The 15,208-nt window shown below is 43.4% G+C and overlaps 1 protein-coding gene across 2 annotated transcripts; it reads right to left on the minus strand.

The window, feature by feature from the left end:
* Positions 1 to 240: 240 nt before the first annotated feature.
* On the minus strand, positions 241 to 15,181 carry TP53I3 (tumor protein p53 inducible protein 3). 2 transcript variants are annotated; one of them, XM_062571192.1, is made up of 9 exons: positions 14,929 to 15,181; positions 13,988 to 14,168; positions 12,246 to 12,383; positions 10,569 to 10,674; positions 4,805 to 4,947; positions 4,068 to 4,335; positions 2,622 to 2,834; positions 1,412 to 1,608; positions 241 to 607 (listed from the first exon to the last, which is right to left on the minus strand). In XM_062571192.1, exons 1-9 carry the CDS (start codon positions 15,036 to 15,038, stop codon positions 419 to 421), a joined length of 1,545 nt encoding a protein of 514 aa, XP_062427176.1. In that variant the 5' UTR covers positions 15,039 to 15,181; the 3' UTR covers positions 241 to 418. The 2 variants fall into 2 exon arrangements, with proteins under 2 accessions (XP_062427176.1, XP_062427175.1); XM_062571191.1 differs by lacking the exons at positions 10,569 to 10,674; positions 12,246 to 12,383; positions 13,988 to 14,168; positions 14,929 to 15,181 and adding an exon at positions 6,791 to 6,871.
* Between the last annotated feature and the right edge of the window lie 27 nt (positions 15,182 to 15,208).

Consider the following 15,208-nt stretch of genomic DNA (forward strand, 5'->3'; position numbering starts at 1 on the left):
CCCCGCCCATGCATGGCCCCGCCGCTTTCCCCGCCCCCAGGCATGACCCCGCCCCTTTCCCCGCCCCAGGCATGGCCCCGGCCGCGCTCCGTAGCCTCGGCCAGGAAAACCTCTAAGGGGGGGGGGGGAAAATGGCCACAAATGAGCCCAAAGCTGAGGCTGGGCGCGCGGCACCTCAGCCTGCCCTCAGCGGCACGCGCCGCAATTTTACTCGCGCGTTTAAGGCACGAAGGCCGAAGCTTCAGCTTGTGTGTTTTTATTAGCAGGGCTCTGCAGGAGCTTTTTGGCTTTTTCCTCATTTCTGTGCTCCTTCCGTGACGGGTCGCCCCAAACCCGGGAGCCGGAACGGCGGCCGCCCCGTTTGTGCAACATCCGTAGCAAACCTGCGCGTGGAGCAACTACAGCAGCAGGCCTTCCGCTAGGACGAAGGAGGCATTTCGATGATAACTTTGCCGATATTCTTGTTTTCTTCCATTAACCTGTGTGCCTCCACAATCTTGCCCAGAGGGTAAATGCTGTCCACAAGCGGCTGGAGACAGGGGCAGGCCCCTCCGGAGAAATGTGGCAGCACGCTCTCCGTGAAGGCTTTCACCAGCTGCTCCTTATACTGAAGAAAAATGAGAGCATTTGGAAGATTATTCCCAATCATTTCATTCACTGAGGTGTCTCAACGCAGAGCGCATAAAATGAGTGCGATTCTCAGAGAAACTATAATTTTCGGACAGTATCAGAGGGAGACAGACATATAAACAGCTACAAGGTGTAAATTGCAAAGGAGAAGAGAACTTCTAGATGAATTATATTGCCAGAGGATGAAATTCTCTTCCAGGACAAATGGTAGAATCATCTTGAGGTAGAATCATTTAAAACTCAAATTGATAAAACTCCTGAGACTATTATGGATTAGCTCTTGGACAGAATCCTGCCTAGGGCACTACACAACTGTCTTTTTATGTAACATCTGAGAATATTCTAAATAAAGTCATTTTTATTGATAATTTTGGGGCATCCAAGTGGACTTGGTCTCTATTCTGAAAATGTGGCTCTGGGTCATTTAATAGGGGTTCTTCTCTCCCCTGCCCTAACTTCAAGTTGTCTGATCTTTTACATTTTACTTCTTTTAGGACTAATTTTTCAAGTACAGTACTTAAGAAGTACATATCTTTAATCCTGGGTATTATTCCTCTGATTTCAGTAGTTATAAACAGGAAGCATTTGATGCGAATAGAAAAAGTAAAATATAACCTATTTTTGCAATGTTTTCCAAAGTAAGTAATAACAGTTCAAGGTGTCACTTTCTCTGGTGATAATGCTTTAGATTCTGCTTCAGCACACATATCAGAAGAAAGCTCTCGAAATTATCATAGCTTTTAAGATCAAACTGTATACAGTGTTGATACTCATCACTTGCCTCTTCTTCTCGTGATCTTAATAGACTTGTATGGATGCTCCCTCTTTTGGAAAGCAGCCTTGCAAACAAATCTCCATGTATTTCACCTCCACTCAGTAGTCCATATATAATCCACCGGCCATCAGTACTCAGACAGTCGAGATTCTTCTCCCAGTATGAGCCACCAACACAATCTAAAATAATGTCTACTCCAGAACCTCAAGTGGAAACAGAAAAGAGTTTAGAAAATGTAGCTGGATGCATTAAATGTAGGGTAGTTTCAGACAACACTAAAACCTTGTTCTTTATAGGTACAGAGTCAATCCTGCATTTCTTATTTAAATCATTCTAGTGAAATTAGGATTTGGAACAATGATTTGTAAAGAATTTTAGAATCAGGCACAAAAAAAGAATGACACACGCACACACATATATATGTATATTCAACTGCAAAGCCCCATTATAAACTATGTCCTAAATGCTTAGAGAAAGCTATTTTTTTCTAACAGTAAGAAAACTTAAGTTTTTTTTTGCCTGCATTCAAATATTCACAAAGACAAATGCTAGGATTTGTTTCCCCAATTAAATTTGTGAAAGCAAAAAGAATATAAGCATGTATAAACACAAAGCCAAGGGGAGTCCCTGCAGAAAAAAAGCCCAATTAAACTAATGAAAGATACATTCTTGGGCTGAACAGGACATTAGGTTGTGCTAGTAACAGTCATTACTAACTGTCTGGTCTTTCACTGACTAAGATAAAATCGCCCTGCTAAATCCATGCCTGTTAAAGAAATGCTATTCTGATTTTGAGTCTGTTTTTGCAAGTGCAGCTAGTGTTCTGTGGAAATCAATACTTTCCAAGATAAAATGTCGTGTACAATACTTAAAGGAAGGTTAGAATAGGAAGTAAAGAATGTCACATTTAATTGAGATGAGGTAGGATTTAGTAAACCAATGTGGAATTTGGCCAGGAGCTTGTCATTCTTGGGAAAAAAAGAAGGCATAAGACTTTTAGCATTCTCTTCTCAATATCTCTTGTATAGCAGACTCAATACGATGGATTCCTAACTCTGTCCAGCACCAGAGGGAGAACGAAAAATTGGCAGTCATGTGTCTCTGCAAAATCAGTCTCTTTGAAAAGGTGATGAAAACTCCTGGTTGAAATTGCATTTTTGCTTTAGGAGGTACAGACTGTTCCTCAATGTAGTATCTTTCACTTAGAGGATCTTACCTTGGGTGAATGCCAAGACCTTTTCACTAAAATCTTCTGTCTTGTAGTTGAACCCCGCAGCTGCTCCATGGTTTGCTGTTACTTTGAGTTTCTCTTCAGTTCCTGCTGTTACAATGGGAATAGCTTTCGCCAGTCTTACCAGCTGAATGGCTGCTATACCAACTCCACTAGCGCCAGCGTGGATCAACACTGTCTCACCCTTCTGTATTTTACCTGAAGGAGGGCATAAGGGAACTGATTACCATTTGACATCACCTTTGGATTAAAACATGATCAACAGGGACAAAACTGAATAGCAAGCTGAAAGAGATGTCCTCGATCAGTTGGTTTTGACCAATTCATATCCCTATTAAAAGAAACTAATCCAGAGCTAATAAAACTACCACTGTACAGCCAGAACTTCATTTTGTTGACTTCATTAGAATGGCTTCAGTTAGCCCTGTCCAGTTCTGGGCAACCATGACAAAGTGGCTTAGGTGAGTGCACTAAGCCTTTTTGTACTGGGACTGTCACCTGCTAGCAACAGAAAATACACTCAGTTAATACCGAGAAACCAGGCACTCAACAGCACAGAAATGCCAGAAGTCACTCTTCTAGGCATTCTTCCAGGCTTCTTCTAGAAGTCATATCTTCAAGGACCAATTCTACCTATTGTTTTACCATCTACCAGTTGTACTAATGTATTTGTTTGTGTCCTATTGAGCGCTGCTGGAAGTTGGACACCTAACAGTCCTTGAGACGTGGTCCTAATTGACTACAGACCTCCAAGAAACAAGGCAAGCTTCACAGTGCTCCTCAGCTGGTGCACTTCTGTCCTGAAATTGAGCCTGCATTCAGGATAGTGAGAAAAGTTACTTCTTTGTACTCCTGTTTTCTAGTGAAGCTTTCAAGTACTACTGCTGAAAAGACTAGAAAAGGATATTTGTCAGCTGAAGAAAACCCTGGAAAGTGCTACTGCTAGCGTCTCTGTAGCATATTTTAAAAATGAAGAATGTAAGCTTGTGTTTGTTTTAAATCAGCTAAGAGGGAATTTTACCTACAAATATTTTTTTTTCTGAACCAAGGTACAAGAAGGTGTTGCCTAATATAATTCCACAGGCAACACAGGACATAGTCTGACAAATCTTAGTGAGCAAGTTCATGATATGGTCATCCTTGCGGTGAAGTCAAATCTTCTGTCATAGAATTTTTCAGCAGTTTAGAGAACACATAAGTTATTTCAGGGTTTAGGCTTAATGGAAATTTGTGGCCAGTGTTTCAGAATTGGGGTCTGGTGTACCTACTTTTGACCTGGTAAGTAAAAAGACTTTATGAATTGAGTGACAGAGAAAAGGCTCTTCAGAAGTAAACAACATTCGAATGGAGGCAAAAAAACCCCAGAGCATTTAATAAAATAAATGAAAACCAGCTGTTTTGATGGGATGGATTTTCAAATGCGTATCTTACCTACAAAATGCAGCAACTGAAAGGCTGTTAGCCAGGCTTTGGGAATGGCTGCAGCCTGAATAAAAGTCATATTGTCTGGAATGGGCATCAGATAGCCTTCGGGTACTGTAACATATTCTGCCTGGCCGCCCCCGGAGAGCAGAGCCATTACTGCATCGCCAATCTTCCACTGGCCCTTGCAACCAGGTCCAAGCCCAGCCACAATTCCAGCTGCTTCTAAGCCTAAAATCTCACTTGCTCCTTTGGGGGGAGGATACTTCCCTCTCCTCTAAGACAAAACAAAACAAGAGAGAGGGAGATGTTAGGGTCTCCAGTTGCAGAGCATGCCTTTCAGCCCAAATTAGAACAGCTCGGGCAAGAGTTTGATGGAATGCAATTTTTCCATGTTGGACTTCAGCCAAAGAAATGTTTCTGTGTTCATCTCTAATGCCCAAGGAATGGTCTAAGCATCCAGACAGACTGGGGCTCCAGTCTTACATCTCTTAGCAAAAGACAGCTGCCTTTCCCTGCCACGCAGAAGCCCCATGGTCCCAGCATCGCAATGACCCAGAGAGAGACATTTACCTGCTGATTCAACACACATCTCTTCTTGCAGCCCTATGAACATTTCCTTGGAAGTCTCCCATCCAAATGCTCACAGGTCTCTTTTAACTTTTCAGGTATCTCAAGACTTTAGGTGAGAACTTGGCAATTTGAGGTTGCTTTCAGGTGCATAAATTCACTTAATGTACACATACCTGAAGTAAATCAGCCCTATTCAGAGCGCTGGCAGAGACCTTCACGAGCACTTCTCCTTCTCCTGGATGTGGTTTCATCACTTCTTTCACATAGAGATTCTCTGGACCTCCTGGACAATCAAAATACACTGCCAACATTTTCTCTTAAAAAAAAGAAGAATCAAAAATAGCATGAAGGCAGACAAACTTACAAGTTGCTGGACAATCTCTGTTCAGTGTTAAGGTACTGTGATCTGCAACCACCACTAAGCCTCAGTATCTCTGAAGGACAGAGGGCTCCACAGACACCACTTGCAGACAGATAATACAAACTGAAATAGTTTGAAGGTGAAAGTGAAAGCTAAGGAGTCACAATGCAATTAAATACATTAGAATTGGGCCGCTGCACGCTGTTGCAAAAGCCATTTGGTAAACCAAAAAGATCACGTTGCATCAAGTCATAGGCCTTGAGCCTACACAGAACTGGCGATGTGTGGCTTCAGCACTGCCTGCACCTGTGTTAACTGTAAAATGTAGCGTGCAAGTAAAAAAAAATGCCTGTGCTTGGGACTTACTGCAAAATTAGGGCCCCAGTGCTCAAAAGACTTTACAAGCCCTTAAAACGGTAGATGTAGACAGGATTTTAAAATCCCTAGCAGAAAGATTCTTTGTTCGACACACTTAAAATCATGCAAGTGTTGCTTTATGATTCAGTCCTTGGATGGTAACTTGGGGATATGCCCAGAAATACAAGCGAGTTAGCGTGAATGAAAGACCATAGAATTGGTAAGGTTGGAAGGGACCTCTGGAGATCATCTAGTCCAACCTCTCTGCTCAAGGAATTTTTTCCTATGTATTTTCCATGCCTCAGCAGGAGATTCCTGTCCACCTGACTTGCTGTAGTAAGGGGTGCCATGCTCACAGGAAACTTCAATGAAACTCCTCAGAAACAGCATTTCTGGGTCCCTTCCTTGTGGCACCAAGAGCGTGTTAAGATGTGCTGAATTGCCAAGTGTTTGTCCACCTGGCAAAATCACATCTGGAGGAGTTGTCCCTCTGGCCACAGGGGTGCTGGGTGGAAGAGGAAGAGAAGAAGACAGATGACGAAGGGAATTTCTGTGTTATTTCCCATACTGAATACAACATAGACCTCCTGCCCATGCGTGAGTGCAGGGCAAGGCTCTGAGCCACACCCTGGCCAAGTAAACGCATTATGTGATACACCCTAATTCCCTCTGTAAAATTACTTGGATTATGATACCTGCACGAGATAAGTGCATGCTTAAATGTTTGGGGTAAGACTAAATACACAGAACAGCCAACCCCTTGAACCCTTGGAAGTGTCAGTCCCCACAGGGTGGTGCTGTATGGCTATTTTATGGTGAATAAACAATTGGCACTAATTATTAATATAAGATTTAAAGTAAAAAAAGGCTTTTATTTCTGACAACTGTTCGTTGTTTTCAGTTACATCATTTATTCTAATTCCATTAAATTTGCCTATATTAGCACAGAAATTGAATGGGAAGCCAGCTCTGCTGCAACAAGAGGCCACCAGATACCATATCATACATGTCATCATTCTCTTTTCCAAATTCAGTGATTTAAAAAACAGATGCAAAATTAGGGCTTTTTAGAGAGTTATATCTACCCCACAGTCCACAAAACCACATTTTTAATAAATGCTCTTCTTTGTTGCTAGAGGTAGACCCACAGAGGTGTAAGAAAAATAAGTATAGTGAAGATACCAATACCTGCATCACCTTCAAATGCACACAACAAATGGATAAGAATAGGAAATCTTGCTCATTCCTCTTTTTGCTTCACGCCCTGAATTCCAGAGATGGACAGTGACTTTTTGACCAGAGAGTGATTTTAAAATCAATCCATTTCAAAAACGAAGTTTCCCCTAAGTGCAACTATTTCAGATCATCAGATCAGTTAGCAGTGGCCCAAAACAACAATTTAAAGCAAATATTTGGGTCTTGGCTACTATTTATGACTCACCTTTTTCCTGGAATGTAGCAAAACACTTTCTCCGCGGTGGGATGAACCTCAACCTGTTCTTAGGAAGGGAGTTTGATCCCATTTCCTCCTCTCCAAGCTCAGCCCCTAGAATCATCTATTCCCAAGCAAGTCAAGGGGGTGGAAAGGCGGAAGCTGTGCTTTATGTTGGGGGGAAAACCACAAACAGAGTCAGAAATACTGGTTCATTTGACCTTTACTTCTTCCTACAGACTTGTTTATTCCACTGATGGAGGCAGAAATCTCCTTTTCCCCCTGACGACGAGGTAGAAGATGAACCTTCCCCCCACGGGAAACAGGGAAGTTTGGTCTACGCTTGTACTGAGCAGTTTGATGTCTGTCTGTGCAACCTGCATGTATCTGTTTGTTCCCAAGCAAAGTATTTAATCGCTGCTTGGTCTTCTGAACTCGGAATAGTGTGGACTGGTTTTACTTAAATTGCATTAAGGGCATGCGAGCTGTTACTAGTGCTTATGCTATCTATCCAGCTCTGGAGGGTTTATCATGCACTCCTTCCCGCAAGAGCACAACACTTAGATTACTGTTTTGTGTCCATCACCCCATTGCATTTCTACCTGATGTTTCAGCTGCCTCATCTCACCTCTTTGTTGAGCTTTACCGTTTCCCACAGTGGGAGAAGGATCAGATTACTTCTTTCTCCATATCCTACTTGCCAGCTCTTCAGTATTTGAGTCCTCAGGGAATAAAAATGACACTTCAGAGTATATAAGAAATCACATGTATGCCTGTCCCTGTGCGGGATTCTCCACTGGATTTTTTTCCTCTTGATTTTGAGATTTTTTGATTCAGGCTTTTAAACATTTCTTTGAAACCAAACTCATTTTAAAACAAATGAGCTAAAAATTCTTTTGTTCTTACAGGACTTCAGAAGCTGGTACCACACTTGTTTCTGCACAGATCATGGGGCCTGGTCTTCTTGAGCTTGTTCTTCACTGGATGGTATAGCCAGAGCCTCAGTTGTCCCCTCTACACCAATGGATTCACTCCCACATGGATTCTTTGTGGTCCAACAATTTGAAAAGTCTCATTAAAGCCTGGTAATAACATTTTCCCTCTTCCTCAGAAGAGCAAAGAAGGAAGAGAGAGCTCCACAATCCAGTTTTAAACTTTGTATTGCAGTCAATGACAATGCAGAATGGTATGTTAAAAAAGTGTTTTATTTATAACATTCAAAGGTATGCAGGGCAATACAACCATTTCCTGAGAGAAATGCTATGGCAGAGCTGTCTCTATATAAGGAGATTCCTAATTTTCTTATCTGGCAATAGGCTAAAAGACAACATATGAAAGATCAAGAAAAGCATCTTAAACCAAATGTCTTGAGGACATCACTCTCGATTAAGAAACTTACTTTAGCGTAGTCCTCTTATGAGCAGTGCTATTGAAAAAACAGAAGAACCTTACTTAACTCCCAATAAAAGCCAGTAGGATTTTGTCTGATTCCCTCCCCACTAGAGGCTTCACTCAGCAGTTGGGATATTGTAAAACAGCAGACAGTTTCTTGCTTGAATTTGATAATACTTGGAATTTCTGTACTTGATTTCCCAGTGCACAGTCCCATAAGCTTGATGAAGTTCAAGTTTTCTGCTGATTCAGCTACCCTTCTCTCTAAAGTAGTCCGCTACAAAAACATTAAAAAAAGATCAACAATGATAGAAATCAAATACTTTTAATAGAGATGCATTTTTTTTTCATGTTCAAATCCACTGCAGACCATGTTGTAATTGAACAGATAGCAGCATTTCTAGCTGAACATTAAAAATATTAGTACCTATATTTATGAGGTCTTATCTATTCTACAGAATAAACAATGAACACTTTCAGCACCTGGTCATTTTTTCTTTGAGGTGGATTGAGAACTGGCTGAAAGGCAGAGCTCAGAGGATTGTGATCACTGGTGCAGAGTCTAATTGGAGGCCTGTAGCTAGTAGTGTCCCCCCAAGGGTCAGTACTGGTAGTATTGGTCAGTCATTGACCTGGATGAGGGGACAGAGTGCCTCCTCAGCAAGTTTGCCAATGATACCAAGCTGGGAGGAGTGGCTGATACACCTGAGGGCTGTGCTGCCATTCAGAGAGACCTGGACTGGCTGGAGGATTGGGAGGGAGGAACATCCTGAAGTTCAACAAAGGCAAGCGCAGGGTCCTGCACCTAAGGAGGAATAACCCCACACATCAGCACAAGCTGGGGGCAATGTGCCCTTGTGGCCAAGAAGGCCAATGGTCTCCTGGGGTGCATTAGCAAGAGTGTAGCCAGCAGGTCGAGGGAGGTGATCCTGCCCCTCTCCTCAGCCCTTGTGAGGGCACATCTGCAGTACTGCGTCCAGTTCTGGGCTCCCCAGTACAAGAGAGACATGGAACTGCTGAAAAGAGTCCAGCGTAGGGCTTTGAAGATGATTAGGGGACTGAAGCATCTCTCCTATGAGGAACGGCTGTGACAGCTAGGCCTGTTTGGCCTGGAGAAGAGAAGACTGAGGGGGGATCTTATCAATGTCGACAAATATCTAAAGGGAAGATGTCAAGAGGATGGGGCCGGACTCTTCAGTGGTGCCCAGTGGCAGGACAAAAGGCAACAAGGACAAAGTGAACACAGGAAACTACTGTAAGGGTGACAGAGCACTGGAACGGGTTGCCCAGAGAGGTTGTGGAGTCTCCTTCTCTAGAGATATTCAAAACCTGCCTGGGCGCGATCCTGTGCGATATGCTTTAGATGACCCTGCTTTAGCAAGAGCGTTGAAATAGATGATCTCCAGAGGTCCCTTCCACCCTCAACCATTCTGTGATTCTGTAAGCATAAATCATTTGCAGAAAAGATGCAAAGAAAACTCAATGCTATTTTGTTTTCTCTGCACAAAGAAATCATCCAGAAGAACAAGCTCCAAAAATACACATCATCTAAACCACTGAAAATCTGACCCTGAAAACAGGCTTTAGACTTTATTCAAGAACACCAGGCCACTACAGGCAATGTAGCTATTTGTAAGACCAAGCAACTTGTGTGCCAGTTGTTACAGAATTTTACAAGTGCTAGCTTTTTTTGCAGTCCCCCAACTTTACACTTTCTCCCTTCCTCCCATGGCAGCAGAGAAGCTAGTATGAATTGTTATATGGCTACTGAGTCAGCTAGGCTGACATGAGGCTAAATAACACAAAGGCACCTTTTGGATACGCTCCAGCTCCATCTATAGCAGATCCAACAGATTCATTCTGAAATCAATTTAAAATATAAGGTCCAATTCTTAGATTTAGTAACATTCTTTAACACTGGCCTAGATGGAAACAAGCCCTAAGGAGAGAGAGCTTGAAACCCTTACAGTGCTTATGTGTTTTTGAAGAATTAGACTGTGAATAAATGTTTCAAAGCTGATGCTCTGAGACAGCGTCTTTAAGATACTGGGTTGATTTTATTAGCATTAATTACAGGAGGTTAAGGCAGTGCGTGTGGCAGGACCATTTAGGGTAGCTTACAGAAAACTTGTCCCAGGCAATGTGCCGGAAAGGCCAAGGAAAGCGAGTTCTGCAAGGCTCCCTGTTCATACTCGTAGAGGCTTTGGAGCATATGTACATAGCCCAGTGGGACATGACCAGGTTTAGCCATGTATCAATGATCTATATCTATACACAGTTTCACAGATTTCCAGGATTTTGTAATTTGTTACATTAATGTCTGAAACTGCCTGCAGGGGCACAGCTACTCCATGAGCTGCCAACATGCAAATGCAGACGCACATATTTCTCTTACCTAATTTCTCCACAGCTTCTACACACACACTGGGATACATGCCTGCTCTGTAAGTAGCAACCAGGATGAAAGTCTTTGTCTTCACAACTATCAAGCCTCCATCTGGCTAGATAATGAAGAAAATCAGTGTAAAATTACAAGGTTCAAAAAATATATATATACATACATACAGTTTTACAATTTGGGCTAATTACAGGCATTTTTTTTTATGATACCTGCAGAAGTTTTCCTGCAGAAAGGTGAATTCTCTCTGAAAGTCTAACCCTGGATGCAGACAAACATTGATAGTACATGTTTTGAATACTATTGACTGTTAAAGCAAGTCTACCAAATGGTGTATTATACTGCATAGTCTCACTTGTATTCAGGTATTATGCACAAAATTTTGAAGACGTTTTATCCTAGTACTCAATATAATATGCAAAAGCATGGTTAAATGAAAATGTTTCTTGAAGCCTACATGTCAAACTCTACCTCACTGATCTGTAATAACGAATGGGAAAAAGCCATTGAAAAGCATTGCATTTTCTGAAAAAGAATCCAAATTTAAGAGTTGCTCAGCCATTTCTGCTTAGCACATTTCAAGGGTGAATTTACTGGGGACAGGAAGAAGAGCAAGACAACCCCAGTAACACTGACTTGGGTGTATTTACTTCAGATTGTGTGACTCAGCAGTAACAAAATTTGGCCATCCAGGGAACAGCTGCAAGGAGTTATGTTCTCAGTTTCTGTTTCTGAATTTCATAGGTGAATTACAGAGCCTGGAGTCCTACAAGGCAGGTAAGCTGATCTAAGAGCTCTGCCACACAAGGTCTTGCTCACCCAAGTCCCTTCCCTCCCTCAAGCCAGCTACCAGCTCCCACCACCTTCTGCTGGTCCCAGTGCTTGCCAGGCCCTTCTACGACCTGATTAATTCCTTAATGTGGCAAGAACCTCCCCTCCCCCCCTCCAAAAAAAGGTATTTTTCACCAGATTAGGGAGAGTCACAGGAGGATTTGAGAAGCACTTCAGCTGGTGTGAGGGGCGTACATGTAAGGCTGTATGGCTCATATGTGTACGCAGATGTGAAGGAATCACTTCATACCAGAGAAAAACTTACTGTAAGATTTTAAAAGAGGGACATCTAATTGAAACAGGAATTGACTGAGATTTTATAATGGCACAGTGTAGATCTAGATGGAAACACTGAGATCTATACTTATGGCTTTTAATTCAAATATTGAATGATAGGTGGTAAGTGGTCCACTGAAATTTGGCCACTGATGTCACCACAAAATTGCACCCTCTGAGCATTTGATCCTGGTTTTGCACACAGCTGTAAAAGGGAGAACTCGTACTAACAAGCTTTAACGTTTTGCTTACTCTAAAGGCACATGATTGTGCCAAGAGAAGTGCGGGTAAAACATTCTTCTCTGGCTTAATTGAAAAAAACGTAATTTGATTAACTTGAAATGAATGGTGTTACCCGTTTCATTTGTATTATACAGCTGACAATTTTTGTATTCTGCACTGATTTCATTCCACACCTACTGGGAAGGTAGTATCAGCAGAAAGAAAGAAACCTGTGAAGGATTTCTGCTTGTGTTAAGATATTTATATAACCAGACAACAAGGGAAGAAGGTAGGAATTCTTTCCAAAAAAATTTCTCTGGACTGTGGTAGTTCCTGCCAACGTACGTTTTGAAGATAGATGGAATGCTCATCTGCTCGGACACATTTGTAGTACTTCTCCTTGAAGTAGAGCCCTTCCTTCCTCACTTGCATTAAGTTCTTGTAGAAAGCATAGATAAGGTTTAAAGCGTTCTCTTCGGGCACCTGTGTTTATATGATTCAGTGTTATGGACCAACAGTATACATCCTTGCCATCACAAACACATTTCCACCCTCTCACTTTCTTTTACAGTTAACTGTGACTGTAACAGTTAACTGTGATTAACTATGATTATAATTGTGATATCTTAAAGTAAAGGAAAAAAAATCTGCCTGGCTTTGAAACTAGACTTCTAGTCTCTGTACGGTGAGGTATACTGCATACTGTACACTTTATTTTCAGTGTATCAGCTGAAATACTCTGCTTAGGCTGTGATTACTGTCTAATACTCCCATTAGTCAGTGACATTTCTCTGAGTAAGCAATATACCCAGTGGTGACTGGACTCTTCAGTTTAAAGGTATTGTAGTACAGGACTCTGCCTTCCCCTGGGCCTGTGCAGAGCCACAAGGATGCCAATTTCAAATACTCTTAATATTTAATTGCGGAAATGTAACTTCTACCAAATCCAGGAGGCTACGTCCTCGCATCTCAATGGAGCAGTGTACACAGACACCAGGACCTCATTTCAAGCTGAGTCAGACTGTCACAAATCCATTCATGTCAATGAGCTCTTGGGCTCAGCTTATGTGTAATCGAGTCAATGAAATGGCAGATTTATATACAGCTGGTTGGATAGGATGATCCAATGATCCCTTCTGGCCTGAAATTATTTCAGGTCAATGAGCTTGTGACAGTTTAGACCAGTGGAGGACTTTGTTCTAGACCTCAGCATGTAATCTGCCTTGCTGAACAGCCAGCAGGCTGGACTGTCTAAAAGCTGTGTTAGATATTAATGATCATTTACATATTAAAGACTACTGCTTTGCCTAGTGGACTGATGACAATTTCCTCTGTTGAGGTTCTACCCCTAGGGATGAGAATACCTTAACAAACGCTGCATCTTCTCAACATGTTCTTCAGAGGAAAGCAACATGTACCTCTGTAAAAACTGCATGGGAATGCCTGAAAACTGGTGTTGTAGGATTAGGAAAGGAAGTGGTATCTTGCAACGACATGGAGATGACTCTCTGGTGTGGGGGACAGTGAAAACATAAACTACATCTATACTAGAAAATGAAAGGCACTAAGGAACAGTTCTGGGTACTGTTATAACAGTCTCAGGTATAGTTTTGGCAGGGGCCAGCAAGTACTTTTCCAAACAACTCCCTGGCACAGTTTGGGAATTAGAGTGGGCCAGGACCATTCCCCATAGGCAGTTTGCTACAGCCACTCTGTGTTGAGGATGTAGTACGGACACAGGCCGCTCCTGAACAGCAGGTCTCAGTGCCAGAGAACAGACCTATCTGCAACTAATTTACTACTGTAGATGGAATCACTGAGCCCAAGGTGATGGAAAATGACTCCTTGAATGTTCCAGTTAAATGGCATCTTTCTTCCAAGGATCAAAGACATGAACTTAGCAATGAGCACAACAAATCAGCCTCTGATCACAGCAGCAACACTGCACCCGTGGAGCTCGAGGCTGCAAGAACCGAGCAAGCTTCGCAGGCTGCAGTGCTCCCTGCCCTTGCAATTACTTTGTGCTCTGGGTTTCCCAAGATTTCTGCCTCCACTCCCGCTTCCTAGGACCCTCCCTCATCTCTTACATTAAAGCCAAAGGTTGATGCACAGACTTTTCTTTCATTTATGTTGATGAGGGCTGCATTTTCCACGTGCTTCGTTCTGATAAGGCTGTTGTTCAGCAAAGCCTGCAGCTCATTCATTTTCCTCTCTCTGGAAACCAGATCTTCCTCCTGGTGAGATCTGGGCTTGCCAGCGAAAATAATGCTAGGGTAAGTAAAAAGAACGATAAGAAAAACAAGGGAGCAGCAGGAAGACGGTCGCCTTCATCAGGAAGGCTATAAAAGTCCAGTTGCATTTTTATAGTGTAAGCGTTTCTATTTTTTTTCCTGGTATTTCATTTGCCCCTCAGTAAGGAAAGAGTCCTCACTAAAATACCATGAAATAAGGAAAGAACTTGCTACAATCAGCAAACCAAAGCAAAAAAATTGTCAGTTCTGCCTCGGGAAGTCAGTAGGGTGTAATAATGAGGCGAATCTTACAAAATTTAACGAACAACACTAACTCTGGAAAAACCTTTCATCTTTATCGGCCCTTAATCTAAGGTTTATATATATATGTATATATACGAATGAGGGTATTGAAAAGTAAATTAATACTGCAGTTAAATAAAGCTGCCTGGCATCCACTGAGGTTGCGCGGTGAACGGGCTGTCACAGAGACATCAGACTAGATCACTAGTTAATACTAACCCCGGCTAACGAGGATTTAATTCAATAACTGGATTAAACGCCGCCCCGGGCGAGGCACCCCCCTTCCCGCTCCGCCGCGGCCCCCGCCGCGGCCCCGACTGCGCCTGCGCGCCACCGCGGCGGCCGCTCCTCCCAGCATGCAGCGCGCGCGCGCGCGGCGCCCGAACTACGGTTCCCAGCGCGGCGGTGTGCGCGCGGGGGATGCCGGTAGCTGTAGTTCCCCCGGCCGCCGCCACGCAGCGGGGAAGGCGCCTTTGCCCGCTCCCGCGCCTCACCTGGCAGCGGGCGGATCTCGCTTCTGATTGGCTCGCTCGGCGAGACGCTCCCTTTCTGATTGGTGGGACCCGGGAGAGCCCGGCGCGGGCGGTCCGGTTCGGGTCGCCATGGGAGCGAGGCACGCGCGGCCGCCGGCTGCGGAGGGATCTGGGCCGTCGCCTCGGGCCTCGCCCCGCTCTCCGCCCGGGATGGCCGCCAGGAGGTGCTCGCCCTGGAGAGCCGACTTGCTCTCTCCGTGGGCGGCCCCTCCTCTTCCCCCTTCCCGCGGGGCGGAGGGTG

This window comes from Rhea pennata, chromosome 3, assembly GCF_028389875.1.
Source record: "Rhea pennata isolate bPtePen1 chromosome 3, bPtePen1.pri, whole genome shotgun sequence".
Taxonomy (NCBI): domain Eukaryota; kingdom Metazoa; phylum Chordata; class Aves; order Rheiformes; family Rheidae; genus Rhea; species Rhea pennata.

Bases quoted from the DNA above. Each gene is read 5' to 3' on its own strand.
- TP53I3 (XM_062571192.1), bottom strand. From the start codon at position 15,038: ATGGCGACCCGAACCGGACCGCCCGCGCCGGGCTCTCCCGGGTCCCAC. The intron at 1,609-2,621 runs GTAAGATCCTCT...TTTCCACTTGAG, and splicing joins GGTCTTGGCATTCACCCAAG to GTTCTGGAGTAGACATTATT. The intron at 608-1,411 runs GCAAGTGATGAG...ATTTTTCTTCAG, and splicing joins TAAGATCACGAGAAGAAGAG to TATAAGGAGCAGCTGGTGAA.